Here is an 18107-nt window from a genome sequence, read left to right as displayed (position 1 = left end):
GACTTTTCGATAATATTGTGAGGATTCTGTCTTACTATGTAAAGTGTCTTGAGATAATGTACCTTGTGATTTGGATCAATTTAGAACACTACAGAGTCATATCTGTAAAGAAATATCAATATCAAAAAAACATTGATTAAAAGTGTTTTAATGGTTGGTTCTCCATAAGTCACAGAAAAAAATCTAAAGTCCATTTGCTACTGATTCAATAGCTTTGAGTTCATTTGTGTTTGATGTTTTTTTTTTCTTTCCCCATCGATGCTGTGTTCTTTTCAGGCTTCAGTAAAATAATGTAGCTCTTTAGAGCAACTGCTACTAACTCAATAGTGTTGGGTTAATTTGTGTTTCATCATTTCTTTTCTTTCCCCATCAGGTGCTGTTTTGAATTCTTTTCAGGCTTCAGTAAAATAATGAAACTCTTTGGAGCAAACAGGCAGAACAATAAGCTAAAGCTGGAGGCCAAGATGGCAAATGACTCAACTGCATCTGCATAATTTCCAGGGGAGCTGATATAAGCAGGGATGAATGCTAGCCACACAGCACAGAAGATCAGCATGCTGAATGTGATGAACTTGGCCTCGTTGAAGTTTCCCGGCAACTTTCGGGCCAGAAAAGCCAATACAAAGCACAGACAGGCCTGCAGACCAATATATCCAAGAACACACCAGAATGCCAGGCTAGAGCCCACACTACACTCCAGTATGATCTTTGAATGTTCATATTGTGTATTTCTGGATGGAAACGGTGGAACATCAATGAGCCAGGCAGCGCAGATAACCACCTGAATCAGAGTGCAGCTAGATATGATGGTCCGCTGCTGCTTAGGCCCCAGCCACTTCATGATGTTATGCCCTGGCCTGGTGGCAGTGAATGCAGCCAGTACCACCAGGGTCTTCCCCAGGATGCAGGAAATACACAGTGAAAATGTGATGCTAAAGGCAGTGTGGCGCAGCATGCAGGACCAATATGTTGGCTTTCCAATGAAAAGCAGAGAACACAGGAAACACAGAGTCAGTGCAAACAGTATGAAGAAACTGAGCTCAGAGTTATTCACACGGACGATGGCTGTGTGTCTGTGACAGAAGAAGACTCCACAGACGGCCAGAGTGAAGCAGGCGCCCACCACAGACATCACTGTCAGGGCTATTCCCAATGAATCGAAGGTCAAGTACTCCACTTTCTTGGAGATACAGGCTGTTCTGTCGTTGTTTGACCAGAAGTCCTCAGGACAAATTGCACAATCTACTGAATCTAAAGGGAAGAAAGTATAAACAATTTAGTATTTCATTACAATCCATTACAATGCAATGGATTTGCTTTGACATTTCATTGTTCAGATCAAACTCACTTGTCTGATTGCTAATTTTGCCACTGTCACATGGTACACAGTCAAAGCAGCAGATAGGCTCCCCACGACGGACAGCCTTCCGGAAACCTGGAAGACAACTGGCACTGCACACAGATACTGGCACCTAGAGTGGAGAGACCATGTTTTGATATTGTTAAATGTTATTGGTTAATCTATTAAGAGATGGCCAATTCCTCAAAACCACTTGTCAAAGTCAATAAAGTATTTGTTACTTCTAGTTTCTCAACTGTGTTCAACAGTGTTTTATGTTGGTTAGATACGTATTTTTGGCCTGAAGATGTCAGTCTAGACTACAGGTATGATGTTAGTCATCAAATAACTTTTTGATCATCACATGGTTACAATGGACACCGAGGACTGGTTTCCTGCCCATAAGCTAAGCCATAACCTGTGGTTCTGTTAAATATATTTATCTGTAAATATGTGCGCGCTCTTTCAGAAGCTTTAAATATCATGAAGAAAGATTCATTCATTGTCTACCGCTTTATCCTGCACATGAGGTTCATGGGGAGCTGGAGCCAATCCCAGGTGACATAGGACAAAAGGTGGAGTCAGACCCAGGGCGGGTCACCAGTCCAGCATACAGAGACAAACAACCATTCATTCTCACATTCTATAAAGAAAGATCCATGAGGACAACACTGGATAGAAGGTCACCAAACACATCATAGTCCAGCTGTGCTTTGAATCTTTGTTGTGTATGAAAACAATTGTCCCTATATCAGATCCAGTCTGCTCTGTCCACCTGACTTACCTCCATCTCAATCTACAGAACTTCAACAGTTGGCATCTGATGAAGGTAAAAACACAGTGTGAGCAGCTTGCCTCACTCTGATGTCCTGCCCACATTATCCCGTCCTCCTGGATTAACAGCTCCTCTCCAACAGCCTTGGTTCCATCAAACAAACCCACATTGACAAATTCAATGTTTCCTTCTGGGCCTCTCTGCCAGTTGATAATATCATAATAGGGTACAGAGTCGCCCTTGGCATCAAAGTCCACCTCCTCACCAGCAATCTGAAAGTTCACTTCCTGGAGGTAGTGTTGCAGCTTGAAAATTAAGAAATGCACAAAATGAAACACTGAATTGCCCTTAACAAGTGTTGCAGTAAAATGCTGTCTTGCAGAGCTTCCCAGTGTGTTGACGTTTAAGGCCCCTTAAAATCACAGCCCAAATTTGTAAAGTGGTAGAAATGTAACATAACGTTACAGTGAACACATCACATGGAAATTGATATATGAAAATATCCTGCTGTGTCAACAATGGAACAATAAACAATTTAAAAATATTCATAAAATATGTTTAATATGTATATGAAATATATGAAATATGTGTCATTTAGAAAAATTTAGAATAGAGATGCAACACAGAAAGTATGTTTGCCATATGTACAGTGTGCTACATGACTTTGGTAAATGGGAGATAGTGATTTTGGTCTGAGGTCCACCTACTGAATACAAGGCCAACCATTGGGCTTTGACCCACAGTTTATAATGGTAAAGACATAGTGGATTATACAGTACCTGCCAAGGGTGTATGTTGTTGCTCTGAGCACATGAGTTGTTCTGGAAAGGTCCCCTCCCTGGCTGACAGAGAAGGAGGTTGTGCAGGGAATGAGCAATGGCATATACTGCCTTATATACATTATAGGCAACTCTCGGGCTGGATGTATTCATGTAGGCTGAGTGCTGTTCCAGCAGAGTCTCCTGCCCTGAGCAGGGCGGCATCTGGGTGACAGAGGATGGAAAAGGACTGCAACCATACAGAGACTCCCACAGCTCATGCACCAGGACATTGTCAGGATATCTCTTAGGGTTTACTGTCTGCAGGAAGTCACTCAGTCTGGAGATATGACCTTTTCTGATGCCAAACCCAATGGTTCCTCCCAAGTAAGGGTAATACTCTCTCCCTGAAAAGACTGATGCTGTGACCAAGGCTTCACTCCCCACCCACTGGATTCCAGTGCTGTTCTGAGTTATGTAGTCTCTCAAGAAAGGTGTCATCTCCCCCTCACCTGCAAATACGACCACCACTTTTGCAGTAGAGCTACGCATCACCTTTACAGAGGGTCAGATAATGTAGATCACAGAGTTTTACACAGAGACAAAATCAAAGTGACAATAAGAAAAAACTCAGATGTACACGTTGAAAAATAACTAGTATTTCTACTATCGACCTTAGTATGAGTCGATATTTTGAAGAAAACAAGTGAAGTCATGTTTTTGTTTACATGATTCATGATTTCCTGTTGTATTTTGTATTTCACACCCTGTATTTTCCCACCATTGAGATTTTATGCTGTGCCTCAATGATTTCACCTGTGACATTATTAATCTTCCTCTTGTTATGACCCTCTTCATTTTCTGCACATTGTCTCATGTTTTACAATTCTGATCCTTTTGTCATTTTTGATTGTAGGCACATGTACTGACTTATTGTGGACTTAGTTAAGTGATGTTCTTAAGTAAAGGTTTTATTTTTTATACATTCAGAGAGTCAGAATTCACACCATTACTCTCTTCGTCTCCTCTCTGGATCTAATAAGGGCCACATGAGATAAATGGATGAAAGTGAGACAACAATACAGTTTTCTCCTTGAGTCTCCAAAGTTAATGACAGTAGGTCCACAAAAGTAGATTTAAAGGCTCTACGTGTTAATGTGTTGGCAGCACGTTTTTTATAGCATCAAATCACCACTGTAGCCTGCCCCTAGAGATTCAGAGGGTGTTATTATGTTATCTTAAACAACAAGCTAAAAACATATTAAAGAGGGTCAGTGGTAGAGCGAGTTGTCTTTCAAATTAAAGGTTGAGGGTTTGATTCCCAGCTCCAAGAGTCTACATGCTGATGCTTTTTTGGGCAAGACACTTAACCTCACATGATTGTGCAAGCAGTGTGTGAATGGGTATGAAAGAAAAAATGTGCTCCACATAGATGCAGTGTATGCATGTGAATGGGTGAATGACAAAAACTGTAGTTTAAAGCAGAGAAGAAGTCAGTAGTGCCCTCAGTGTTTTCATACCTTCATTATCCTAAGTCCCCCCTGGCGAGTATAGAGCATAGGAATCATTTCTTGGTACGCTACACATACTTTGGTTTTCTGTAATTCTCTCAGTAAACCTTTTGCTGCAAAGCGGCCATAATCATGGTCTCCTCGCAGCAGCCCCACCCAAGTCCAGTTAAAGTGCACCAGCAGCTGTGCAATGGCTTTCACCTGGACTCAACAGAAAAAAAAACAATCATCTCACCCAGTTTCATATCACAGACATGAAAAACTTGAACAAATGCAAAGTAATATCTTCATAAATTATTTGGTTTTGTGTCCTGTTATAGCATGGCTGTATTCTGTTAACGATAAAGCATGAAAGTGTGGTAGAACATATATCGATGTATAATTTGTTAGGGACAATACATATAAGCAACGTTCCATCTAAATAAAATGTAAGCAGTGCAATGGTTTCTATGACTCTAAAACAAGCAGGAAGACTAACAATGAAAAAGACAAATATCAATAATTAAGATTATAACAATACACGAACATTTTAATATACTGATGATTGTCATCTGACCATATAATATTATAATAATTGCCAAACCTGAAAAGAAGATAGAGTAAAAGAAAGAGGAAAACTTATACATTTAAATCCATTTCTCAGTGTTCCAGTGTTTATTCATAGATTTAATTTTACAGTTTAAAGCTTTAAAAGTAGTTGTAATTATTATTTCCGATGACAGAGTAGTAAATATGTCGAGCTTTGACTGAAAACAATAACTGACCACATGCTTTACATTTTACCTGGTAGTCATCACTAGGAATTACTCTGAAGAAGGTTGGATATTTTTGTCTGTCTGACAAACATGCACATGAAGAAGAGTAGCTGATCTGTGTAAAAACAGAGTGCAGTGTTACTGAGAGAAGAATACATTTTTTTGTGATGATTGACATAAATAAAAGTATGTTACCATGGGGATCCTGAATGGCTGCAGGATTCTTGACAAAACAATAGACTGAGCAGATCCAGAAGCCCCAATCACAGCAAGGAGTGACGAGGCATTTGTGCACATAGAAGAGTTTTCCTCACTCACCCAATTCAGCATCGATAAAACAGCTCTCTTTCCTGTCAGTGGATATCCACATGAATCAAAGATTGTGTAGCCCAGAGTGTGATTCGGCAACAGCGCTGGATTTTGGTTTATCTCCTCCACTGCCAGTCTCATAGTCTGAGCCCACCGGAAAGCCCTGGGATAAAGTCTGTGGCTGATACAGATGAATGTAGTCTGTTAATATAAAAACTCTTTTGATTATAAACAATTTCAGTCTACTACATTTTATATTAAGAGTGCAAAATTAATATAATTAATCACTTGCAGGGAAAAGTATAATCCTCCCACTATCATCTATGAAACTCACCCATTGCAATTTATTGGTGGTGGTCTGTAGGTGCCATTAAGGTCTGGTTTTTTCAGATTAAAATGAAGGGGGAAAATCCCACCAATGACATAGTCACCCTGGACAAAAAATCCTGGCTGGAAGCTGTTTAGAAGAGTGCACTTAGATGCTGCTGGTGGAGCTGCATTTGTGATGCTGGAAAGTGAGCTATCAGTCAAAGTGAGGACACTGATAGAGTAAAGCAAAGAAAATAAAGCGTGAAGTGGAGTCATAATGTTTCACTGGGATTAGTAGAGAATGAGAGGGACAGAGGAAACGATAAGTCACTTTATAAAGTCTACAGTATCACACCTTCTGAGTCTTGCATCTTATTATTGACAGTGTGGCTTTGGATTGGACAGTAGTCCACAATCAGGAACTAGTGGTTCCATCCAACAGAAATCTTAATTCCATTCAAACACCATATGATAGCTAAAATAGGGCAAGGGTAATTTAGGGCTGAGGCTTACCTGTGGTGAGGAGAGCCCAAGTGGGTCACCCTGATTCACACCTGCACACAGTCCCACTCACACACACACACACATGCCAGAATGAAGATCAATGGGTGCTCAGGACAACACAGCACACAAGATAGAGACACCACCACCCAAAAGCAGCCTCAATCACCTTAGGCTTTCACAGGGTTCGTATACTTTTTTAACAATAGTTTTCCATGACATTTCAATGACTTCTCCATAACCTTTCATTGAATTTCCAAGACTGAAAATTGGTGCCTCTAATTCAAACCACAGACACATCTTGATATACTCTGTCATGTTTTAATCGCAACACTTACAGCAAGAGAAATGGAGAACAAAAAAATGCTTTAGGGCTAGGAATACACTTTCCTGATTTCCCAAATCAAAGTTTCTACACTATAATAACTCTTTTGGCAATATAGCGTGTGTTGTATCAACATATAAAAATAAATGAAAATTCAGTGCACTTATTAAAACATGAAATGTGCAAAATCTTGAACTTAAAGTAGAATGAATCTTTGTTGTAATGTTATGACTTCTGTTATGACTAATGACTTCTGCTCCATCCCACAGTCTTACATGAATGTCCATTTGTTTTGTCTGCAAATGTTTGTTAAGACTTGTCTTGTTCAGCTGCAAGACGATGTGATGGTGATACAAAAATGCAAATAAACACAATGGACAATAACATGGACAATGGCTGAAGACTATGTACACATTTTCTTAAAAAACTATGATAAAAACAGTGAAAGAAATTCTTAGACTTTAAATTATTGTGGTGACAGTATCTATGAAGGAGTGGGTTTCAAACATTTACTGCTTGTTAAAAAAACTGTTCTTCAGTCTGTCCAACGCTAGTTGTAATCGGCATTGGCCTGTGGTGGAATGTATGACAGCCACTATTAAGACTGATGTGATTTCCCTCAGTAGGTAGAAGGGTTGGCAACTCAGCATCAGGTATTAGATGCCTAGAGAGCAGTGTGTTTCAATAGTTCTGGTGTTGGTGCACCATCTGTTGCTTATGTAGATGCACAGTCCCACCTCTACTCTTACCAGAGTTGATGTTGCGGTCTGCTCAGTAAATAATGCGGCCGGCTAACTCGAAAGTATCATCTGGTATTTGAGTCCAGCCATGTCTCCGTCATTATCATGGCACAGTACTCCATATGGCTCAATGTAATCCGCAGTCTTAGCTAACCCATCTTGTTGAGGAGAGACCGAACGCACTTAGCCCTCCTCACTTCCTTCGTCTGCACCGCCTCCGTTTCAGTGTTTGCCACATCAACATTATAAATATATCAATCAATCAATTGCATACAGAGTTGCATTATAGGTTTATTTGCAAAAAAAGATTTTACCCAAATTCACAATTATATCCTACTTTCAATGACTTATGCAATCTTAAATGTATTCATACCCCTGAATAGAATAACTCATAAAAGCTCACATTTGCAAAGCACATGTTGTCTCAAGCACACATTGGTTGTGTGGCAAGTTGGGGTATGTGATCCACATTCTTTGCCAGTGCCCTGAAATCACCAGAGAAATTCAATCAGCAACCACGCGTAATGGCAGTGCCCAGACATAAATTACTTATATTATTTAGTTATTTCCTAGGGGTGTAATTCCCTGAGGTGGCGTTGTTGGTTTCCTCTCACCTACCACCACTTTGCCACAGTGGTGGCTTTCGTTTTTATCGAAAGCTACTTACAATGGAATTGAGTACATCAGCCAGGGGTGGATTCAAACTTGCGACCATTGCGACCATGATGTCATTCGCACACAGGGTACCGGTCTTAACCACTGAGCCACTCCACCCCCATTATGTGTACAATGTGGCATTCTCATATAACATAATGTAATTCTAATTATAATATGACTGTAATATTGTGAGTAGTCTGTCTTACGATGTAAAGTGTCTCGAGATAATGTACCTTGTGATTTGGATCAATTCCGCAAACTTGTCACTACAGATTCATATCCTGTAAATAAATCAATATCAAAACAACATTGATTACATTTGTTTTTTGTTGTTGTTTTTTAATGGTTAGTTATCCATAAGTCACTGAAAGAAATCTATAAATCCACTTCCTACTGATTCAATAGCTTTGGGTTAATTTGGGTTTCATCATTTCTTTTCTTTCCCCATCAGGTGCTGTTTTGTATTCTTTTCAGGCTTCAGTAAAATAATGTAACTCTTTGAAGCAAACAGACAGAACAATAAGCCAAAGCTGGAGGCCAAGATGGCAAATGACTCAACTGCATCTGCATAATTTCCAGGGGAGCTGATATAAGCAGGGATGAATGCTAGCCACACAGCACAGAAGATCAGCATGCTGAATGTGATGAACTTGGCCTCGTTGAAGTTCCCCGGCAATTTTCGGGCCAGAAAAGCCAATACAAAGCACAGACAGGCCTGCAGACCAATATATCCAAGAACACACCAGAATGCCAGGCTAGAGCCTACACTACACTCCAGTATGATCTTTGAATGTTCATATTGTGTATTTCTGGATGGAAACGGTGGAACATCAAAGAGCCAGGCAGCACAGATAACCACCTGAACCAGAGTGCAGCTGGAGATGATGGTCCTCTGCTGCTTAGGCCCCAGCCACTTCATGATGTTGTGCCCTGGCCTGGTGGCAGTGAATGCAGCCAGTACCACCAGGGTCTTCCCCAGGATGCAGGAAATACACAGTGAAAATGTGATACTAAAGGCAGTGTGGCGCAGCATGCAGGACCAATATGTTGGCTTTCCAATGAAAAGCAGAGAACACAAGAAACACAGAGTCAGTGCAAACAGTATGAAGAAACTGAGCTCAGAGTTATTCACACGGACGATGGCTGTGTGTCTGTGACAGAAGAAGACTCCACAGACAGCCAGAGTGAAGCAGGCGCCCACCACAGACATCACTGTCAGGGCTATTCCCAATGAATCGAAGGTCAAGTACTCCACTTTCTTGGAGATGCAGGCTGTTCTGTCGTTGTTTGACCAGAAGTCCTCAGGACAAATTGTACAATCTACTGAGTCTAAGGGAAGAAAGTATGAATAATTTTCAGTATTGCATTATTTCTGTACTACAATTGTAAGAATGGATTTGCTTTGATATTTTATTGTTCAGATCAAACTCACTTGTCTGATTGCTAATTTTGCCACTGTCACATGGTACACAGTCAAAGCAGCAGATAGGCTCCCCACGACGGACAGCCTTCCGGAAGCCTGGAAGACAACTGGCACTGCACACAGACACTGGCACCTAGAGTGGAGAGACCATGTGCTGATATTGGTGAATGTTATTGGCTAATCTATTAACAGATGGAAAATTCCTCAAAACCACTTGTCAATAAAGTATTTGTTATCTAGTTTCTCAACTGTGTTTAACAGTTTTGAGTATTATGTTGGTTAGATATATTTGTTCTGAATATGTCAGTCTAGTCTACAGATATGCAGGTAGTCATCAAACAACTTGTTGGACACTGAGGACTGGGTTCCATCCCATAAGCTATTCCATAACCCCGGGGTTTCTGTTAAATATATTTATACATACATCTATGAGAGCTCTTTCAGAAGCCTTTAATGTCATGAAGAAAGATTAATTCATTGTCTACTGCTTTATCCTGCACATGAGGGTCGCGGGGAGCTGGAGCCAATCCCAGCTGACAAAGGACAAAAGGCGGGGTCAGACCCAGGACGAGTCACCAGTCCAGCACACAGAGACAAATAACCATTCACTCTTACATTCCATAAAGAAAGCTCCATGAGATAAATAACACTGGCTAGATGGTCACCAAACACATCAGAGTCCAGCTGGGCTTTGAATCTCTGTTGTGTATGAAAACAAATGACCCTGTATCAGATCAAGTCTGTTTTGTCCACCTGACTTACCTCCATCTCAATCTACAGAACTTCAACAGTTGGCATCTGATGAAGGTAAAAACATAGTGTGAGCAGCTTGCCTCACTCTGATGTCCTGTCCACATTATCCCGTCCTCCTGGATCAACAGCTCCTCTCCAACAGCCTTGGTTCCATCAAATAAACCCACATTGACAAATTCAATGTTTCCTTGTGGGCCTCTCTGCCAGTTGATAATATCATAATAGGGTACAGAGTCGCCCTTGGCATCAAAGTCCACCTCCTCACCAGCAATCTGAAAGTTCACTTCCTGGAGGTAGTGTTGCAGCTTAAAAATAACGGAATGCACAAAATGAAACACTGAATTGACTTAAACAAGGTTTTCAGTAGAATGCTGTCTGGCAGAGCTTTCATTCATCGTTTTGAGGTTTTAAGGCCCCTAAAAATCCTAAATTTGTACAGTCGTAGAACTGTAACATAACATTAAAGTTAGCACATCACATGGAAATTAAAATATCATGTGTGTACAATAAACAAAAATATTCATAAACACATTCCATTAATATTTATGTATGTATATATATATATATATATATATATATATATATATATATATATATATATATATGTACATACATATATATGTATATATATTTTTTTTTTAATTTAGATTTTTTAGAACATACAAAACATGTTTATCATATGTACAGCATGCTACATGACTTTGGTAAATGGGAGATATTTATCGTGGTTTGAGGTCCAGGTTGCTCCAAATTTGCAAAAATTACAATAATAACAAGTACAAAAATTACAATATAAGCTTGCATGAAAGAACATCAAAAGTGAAATATAAGTGTAAAAATAAAGTGTCAAAATAAGTGTCGAAAGAGTGGCACAAATTACATGATGTAATCTAGATATATTGCACATGATAGTGGACATAATAAAGGCAATAATATTGAAATACAATAAATAAAATATTGCACATTAAATTGAGATTTATTGCACATAGTAATGAACTGTAATACTGAAATATGTTGTTGATATTGAGCTCAGTCCAAAAGTCTCAGTCTATGGCTGAAGGTGCTCCTGTAGGACTCTCGTGTAGCGTACAGGGGGTGAGAGGTGTTTTCCATGATGCTGAGCAGTTTCCTCAGCATCCTCCTCTATGACACCTCCACTAGACTCGAGTTCCTCTCCTAGGACAGAACTAGCCTTCCTTATGAGTTTACTGAGTCTGTTCTTGCCCCAGCACACTATAGAGTAGAATATTACACGAGACACCACCGAGTGATAGAACATCAGCAGCATGTTTCTGCAGATGTCGACGGATCGGAGTCCCCTGAGGAAATACAGGCGGCTCTGACTTTTTTTAAAGAAGGCATCAGTGTTTTTGTCCAGTCCAGTCTATTGTCAATGTAGACGCCCAGGTACTTGTACTCATCCACAATGTCCACGTCAGTTCCATTAATGTAGACGGGGTTCAGACAGGACCTCTGTTTCCTAAAGTCCACCACCAATTCCTTCGTTTGTTAGGTTGAGTTGGAGGTGGTTTGGTCCACACCACTCCACAAACCTGTCCATTACACTTTTGTATTCAGCCTCCTGGTCTCTCCTGATGCAGCCCATGATAACAGTCATCAGAGAATTTTTGCAGGTGGCAGGACTGTGAGCAGAAGCTGAAGTCCGAGGTGTAGAGTGTGAACAGAAAGGAGAAAGGACAGTCCCTTGTGGTGCTCCTGTGCTGCTCCCGATGATGTCTAATGTGATGTTCCGTATAGCCTCACAAATGTCACGTAGTCTATAATCCAGTGTGGGCAAGTTAATCAAACTTAACTTGTTGGCCCGCTGTAGGTCTCCTTCTATCCACTGGCTGAACTTCCTTTCATCACCAGTGATGGTTCTCATACCACTCCACACGTCCCTCAAGTTGTTATGTTGAAGCTTGTTCCAGCCTCCTCCTGTAACACTCCTTGCCCTCTGCAATCTTCTCCCTCAACTCGATCTTCACTTTCTTTAACTCCTGCTTGTCTCCACTCCTGAATGCAGCCTTCTTCCTGTTGCTGCCTTAATGTCCTTTGTCAACCAGGGTTTATCATTGGGGAGACAGCTTACAGTTTTGGTGGGGATTATATTGTCAGTGCAAAAGTTATATCCATTTATGCATTCTCTAAGTCCAGCTGTTGAGCTGTATGTATCCTTGACATACAGCAGATCCGGGGTTTTATTTTTTCTAGTTTTAAAGTGTACAAACTTTTTAAAAGTGGGCAGAGTTCTTGTCAGCAGCTTGTGACACGACTGCAGAGGGGGGAATGTAAACAATGATAACTGCCTGGGAAAACTCTCTGGGCAGGTAATATGGACGGAGACTTACTGGTTCGATGTCTGGGCTGCACACACACTCTTTCACCATGATGTGTCCAGGAATGCACCACTTGTCCAACTCTTGTCCCCCCCGCACCAACTGAAAGTCGGCGAAGCTCACGATCGAGTCCTGTATGTTGTCGTGTAGCCATGTCTCCGTGAAGCACATAACAGAACTCTCATGAAACACACTCTCGCTCCTTGAAAGTGATGTTAACTCATTCATCTTATTCCCCAGTGATCTCACATTTCCCATAACTGAAAAAGGAAGGCACGGATGGTATCTCCTCTTTCTTAGCCACTGTCTCCTCCCGGCTCTGCAGCCCCAGTATTTCCTACAGTGTTCCCCAGGGATTTCATGTCTCTTGCCGGCCATGCGATACGGACTCCGATTAGCTGATCCCTGGTGTAAACAATGAAGCCCAGGTTCGCCTCTGTCATGACGGGGCTCTGGCACGGAAAAAGTATCCCAAGTGCAAGAAAAACAAAAAAGAATGTGCAAAGCCACATCTTTCTACTGTCAAAATAACTTAACGAGCAATTTAAACTGGAAAAATATAAGAAAAGTAGTTTAAAAAGTAAATAAAAGAGGCAAGACACAGAGGAAGGCTGCCGCCCATGACGCTGCCGGAAGCTGGATGTCACATACTGACAAAGTAGAATATTTAACACTAATATTTAATATTTATTACAATATTACAAGGCCCACCATTGGGCTTTGGCACACAGTTTTTAATGGTAAAACAATAGTGGATTATACAGTACCTGCCAAGGGTTTACGTTGTTGCTCTGAGCACATGAGTTGTTCTGGAAAGGTCCCCTCCCCGGCTGACAGAGAAGGAGGTTGTGCAGGGAATGAGCAATGGCATATGCAGCCTTATATACATTATAGGCAACTCTAGGGCTGGATGTATTCATGTAGGCTGAGTGCTGTTCCAGCAGAGACTCCTGCCCTGAGCAGGACGGCATCTGGGTGACAGAGGATGGAAAAGGACTGCAACCATACAGAGACTCCCACAGCTCATGCACCAGGACATTGTCAGGATACCTCTTAGGGTTTACTGTGTGCAGGAAGTCACCCAGTCTGGAAATATGACCTTTTTTGATGCCAAACCCAATGGTTCCTCCCAAGTAAGGGTAATACTCTCTCCCTGAAAAGACTGATGCCGTGATTAGGGCTTCACTCCCCACCCACTGGATTCCAGTGATGTTCTGAGTCATGTAGTCTCTCAAGAAAGGTGTCATCTCCCCCTCACCTGCAAATACCACCACCACTTTTGCAGTAGAGCTACGCATCACCTTTATAGAGGGTCAGATAATGTAGATGACAGGGTTTTACAAGGAGACAAAAGAGTAACAATAAGAAAAACTCAGATGTACACAGTGAAAAATAACTAGTATTTCTAGTATCGACCTTAGTATAAGCCGATGTTTCAGGTGTTCATTTTGAAAAAAATACTTTTTTCTCAAAGTCAAATCATGTTTCTGTTTACATGATTCATCATCTTCTTGTTGTATTTTGGTACTAACATTGTCTCTTGACATCACACACTGTATTTTCACACCATTGACATTTTATGCTCTGCCCCAATAGTTTCACCTGTGACACTATTCATCGTCCTCGTGTTATGACCCTCTTAATTTTCTGGACATTGTATCACATTTTGCAATTCTGATTCTTTTGTCATTTTTGATTGAAAGCACAGTAGGTGTCCACACATATGAGCTTTAATATATGTGTTAATATGTGTTAGTAACACAAAAGGGTCTTCAGAAGAAACAAAAGCTCATTAATGCTGTACGACCTTTAATTAATTTTTTTATAGCATCAAATTGCCACTCTACCCAGCCCTAGGGGCTGTTACAGAGGGTGTTATTATTTTATATTATGGTAAGAACACATTAAAGGGGTGATTGGTCAGTGGTAAAGTGAGTCGTCTTTCAACTGAAAGGTTGAGGGTTTGATTCCCGGCTCCACGAGTCTATATGCTGATGTTTCTTTGGACAAGACACTTAACCTCACATTACTGTGCCAGCAGTGTGTGAATGGGTATGAAAGATGTGTGACACAATAAAATGCGCTCCACATAGATGCAATGTATAAATGTGTGAATGTATGTGAATTGGTGAACATAAACTGTAGTGTAAAGCAGCTTTGACTGGTCATCAACACTAAAAATGCTTTATATAAATACAGACCACTCAGCATTTAAAGGTTGAAGTAAACGGTGCACACAGTGTTTTCATACCTTCATTATCCTAAGTCCCGCCTGGCGATTGTAGGGCAGAGGAATCATTTCTTGGTATGCTACACATACTTTGGTTTCCTGTAATTCTCTCAGTAAACCTTTTGCAGCAAAGCGGCCATAATCATTGTCTCCTCGCAGCAGCCCCACCCAAGTCCAGTTAAAGTGCACCAGCAGCCGTGCAAAGGCTTTCACCTGGGCTCAACAGAAAAAGACAATCAACTCACACAGTTTCATGTCACAGACGTCAACAACTTGAACAAATGAAAAGCAATAACTTCATAATGATTTGTTTTTTTGTTATGCCTGTATTCTGTAAAAAATAAACCGTGGAAGTTTGGCAGAACAAAGAAATATTGATGTAGTAAATGTGTCAAGCTTTTACTGAAAACAATAATTGACCACATGTTTTACATTTTACCTGGTAGTAATCACTAGGAATTACTCTGAAGAAGGTTGGATATTTCTGTCTGTCTGACAAACATGCACATGAGGAAAAGTAGCTGATCTGTGTAAAAACAGAGCGCAGTGTTACTGAGAAAAGAATGACATTTTTGTGATGTCATTAAAAATGAACATTAAAAAAAAGTTGCTGTTACCGTGGGGATCCTAAATGGCTGCAGGATTTTTGACACAACAATAGACTGAGCAGATCCAGAAGGCCCAATCACAGCGAGGAGTGACGAGGCATGTGTGCACATAGAAGAGTTTTCCTCACTCACCCCATTCAGCATTGATAAAACAGCTCTCTGTCCTGTCAGTGGATATGCATATGAACATGAATCAAAGATTTTGTAGCCCAGCGTGTGATTCGGCAACAGCACTGGATTCTGGTTTATCTCCTCCACTGCCAGTCTCATAGTCTGAGCCCACCGGAAAGCCCTGGGATCAAATCTGTGGTCGATACAGATGAATATAGCCTAATCATTTTTACAACTCTAATGATTATAAACACATTCAGTCTACTCCATTTTATATTAACAGTGCAAAACTAGACATGATTTACAGGAAAAAGTAAGTATAATCCTCCCATTATCATCTATGAAACTCACCCATTGCAATGTATTGGTGGTGGTCTGTAGGTGCCATTAAGGTCTGATATTTTCACATTATAATGAAGGGGGAAAATCCCACCTATGACATAGTCACCCTGGACCACAAATCCTGGCTGAAAGCTGTTTAGAAAAGTGCACTTTGAGGCTGCTGGTGGAGCTGCAGTGGTGATGCTAGAAAGTGAGCTATCAGTTAAAGTGAGGACACTGAGAGAGTAAAGCAAAGACAATAAAGCAAGTGAAGTCATAATGTTTCACTGGGCTGAAGAGAGAATGAGAGGGACAGAGCAAACGATAAGGCACTTTATAAAGGCTATAGTATCACACCTTCTGAGTCTTGCATCTTGTTAATGACAGTGTGGCTTTGGATTGGACAGTAGTCCACAATCAGGAACTAAAGTTCAAACCTGAATATTTATCTTTTGAAAGCCCTTTTCTCATTCTTTCTCATCATAGTTGGAAAATGCAAAAAAACTATTATTATAGTCAAAGTTTATTGCCCACCTACACCTTATTCAGAGTTCAAATTACAGTTCTCTTAATTCCTATTAGAGTTAGTACTAAAGACAAACAAAATCATAATTTTAGGGGATTTTAACATCCATCTCGATGTTGACCATGATAGTCTTAGTTGTGCATTTAATTCGCTGTTACAATCAGTTGGTTTGGCTCAACATGTGAATAAACCAATTCACTCAGGAAATTAAGGCATCACTCTAGTTTTAACTTATGGTATTGACATTGATAACTTAAACAATTTAAACGACTTTATGAACTCCTTTGTGAATAAAATATCAAATAGAAAACAATGATCATTTCCTCCCTCATAGTGGTACTGATTCATCTTTTAGCACAAAAGCTTTAGAAGCACCAGGTGTACAGTTAGACAATTTCTCCCGTATAAATGTGCATTATCAATTTGCCTTTTAAACATGTGATTCCTTTAATCAACAGCTCTATATTAATATGAATTTCAATTAATATATCCTTATTAAATGGATATGTGACCCAAACTTTTAAAGTAGCCGTTATTAAACCCCTTCTCAAAAAAGCGACCCTTGTCCCAGATAGCTAATTACTGACCTATATCAAATCAACAAAACTGGAAGTTTTCAGGCCAATGGATCAGTGGTATGTCTGGAAAAGCATAGAACACCCTGTCTACAGTGAAGCATGGCAGTGGCACAGTGATGCTCTGGGGCTTCTTTAGCGTGTGGAGGAAAAAATGGATTCAATCAAGTGTCAGGGAATCCTGGGAGAAAATCCCATGCTGTTGACAAGCTGGTTCAGAGAGGACTCAGACGCAGAGGGCTTTTAATAATCTTTATTAGCACTCATTAGCAAAACACAAGACAAAGATCCTCTTACTGAGGGAAAACAAAAGTGAGGCTATGAAAAACTATAACAAATGGGGAATGCAGCACACTTCAAAAGAAACGCTGCGGAACTATTAACAAGAAACAAAAAATCACTAATTAACTCTGACTATGGTTAACACCAGAAACTCAAAACAGAAAACTCTCCAAAAGGAGGAAAACAAAGCTCTAAACACTTCAAAACGGAAACTAACTCAAAAGCACAATCCTAATGATTGGCGATCTTTACCTAACCGAGAATGTGGTTGAAAACAAAACACAATCTAAATGATTGGATCTAATCAAATTTAAGAAAATAAAAATAAATCACAATCGTAGTGATTGGAGTTCCTAAAATGGCTGTGAAAAGAACAGATATCTCTCCCTAGGAGGAAAACAAAAGGGCTATAAATGTTAACTAAGGTATCAGCAGAAAGGCTATCATAAGAAAACTTACTAACAAAAGTGTCACTAAGAGGATCGAAAACTTGTGGATTCTTTGGCAAAACTGTGGCTGTGACGAAGAGCTCTGGTGATCTGGCATGGACAGAAACACACTGGCACTGAAACAAGTAAACAGAATGTTTTTAAGTTCACATGGCTTAATTGAGCAGTGAGCAGGTGTGTGTAATCAGGGCCGGCAGGCAGGCGGAGGAGGGGGCGGGGCAAACTGCCGGGGTGACAGCTGTCTAAAGCTTGGGCATTGGTAATTGGACCTTCCAACCAGACAATAATCCCAAGCATAGTCCACCAAGGTTTGGTTTCAGAAGAAGTCCTGGAAGATACTTGAGTGGCCATTAAAGTCGCCTGACTTGAACTCCACTGAAAGTCTCAAGGTGGGATTTAAAACAGGCGGTTGCAGCACGCAAACCCAAACATATTAGTGAACTGGAGGCCTTTTCCCCTGAGGAATGGGCTAAGATTCCTCAGGAACACTGCCAGAAGCTGGTGTCTGGCT

General features: G+C 40.5%; 2 protein-coding genes across 2 annotated transcripts; both read right to left on the bottom strand.

The window, feature by feature from the left end:
- Positions 1–151: 151 nt before the first annotated feature.
- On the bottom strand, positions 152–6045 carry LOC122766635 (extracellular calcium-sensing receptor-like). Its single transcript, XM_044021661.1, has 8 exons — positions 5782–6045; positions 5334–5622; positions 5167–5253; positions 4393–4584; positions 2894–3427; positions 2217–2419; positions 1850–1851; positions 152–1242 (listed from the first exon to the last, which is right to left on the bottom strand). The coding sequence occupies exons 1-8, from the start codon at positions 6030–6032 to the stop codon at positions 350–352; spliced, it is 2451 nt and encodes an 816-aa protein (XP_043877596.1). The 5' UTR covers positions 6033–6045; the 3' UTR covers positions 152–349.
- Positions 6046–8064: 2019 nt separating this feature from the next.
- LOC122766634 (extracellular calcium-sensing receptor-like) lies at positions 8065–16044 on the bottom strand. The gene is made up of 9 exons (XM_044021660.1): positions 15795–16044; positions 15342–15636; positions 15164–15250; positions 14746–14937; positions 13526–13795; positions 13262–13465; positions 10241–10460; positions 9412–9528; positions 8065–9302 (listed from the first exon to the last, which is right to left on the bottom strand). The coding sequence occupies exons 1-9, from the start codon at positions 16040–16042 to the stop codon at positions 8407–8409; spliced, it is 2529 nt and encodes an 842-aa protein (XP_043877595.1). The 5' UTR covers positions 16043–16044; the 3' UTR covers positions 8065–8406.
- Between the last annotated feature and the right edge of the window lie 2063 nt (positions 16045–18107).

Source organism: Solea senegalensis, linkage group LG3, assembly GCF_019176455.1.
Source record: "Solea senegalensis isolate Sse05_10M linkage group LG3, IFAPA_SoseM_1, whole genome shotgun sequence".
Lineage (NCBI taxonomy): Eukaryota > Metazoa > Chordata > Actinopteri > Pleuronectiformes > Soleidae > Solea > Solea senegalensis.
The sequence above is the reverse complement of the archived record's forward strand: the minus strand, read 5'-3'. Positions and strand labels throughout refer to the sequence as shown.

Excerpts from the sequence above, each read along its gene's own strand:
- LOC122766634 (XM_044021660.1), bottom strand. The coding sequence starts at position 16,042 with ATGACTTCACTTGCTTTATTGTCTTTGCTTTACTCTCTCAGTGTCCTC. Across the intron at positions 15,637-15,794 it reads CCACCAATACATTGCAATGG|ATTTGATCCCAGGGCTTTCC; the intron begins GTGAGTTTCATA and ends TATCGACCACAG. Across the intron at positions 13,466-13,525 it reads GGTATCCTGACAATGTCCTG|ATGCCGTCCTGCTCAGGGCA; the intron begins GTGCATGAGCTG and ends TCTGTCACCCAG.
- LOC122766635 (XM_044021661.1), bottom strand. The coding sequence starts at position 6,032 with ATGACTCCACTTCACGCTTTATTTTCTTTGCTTTACTCTATCAGTGTC. Across the intron at positions 4,585-5,166 it reads TTCCTAGTGATGACTACCAG|GTGAAAGCCATTGCACAGCT; the intron begins GTAAAATGTAAA and ends TGTTGAGTCCAG. Across the intron at positions 3,428-4,392 it reads GGGGACTTAGGATAATGAAG|GTGATGCGTAGCTCTACTGC; the intron begins GTATGAAAACAC and ends CCCTCTGTAAAG.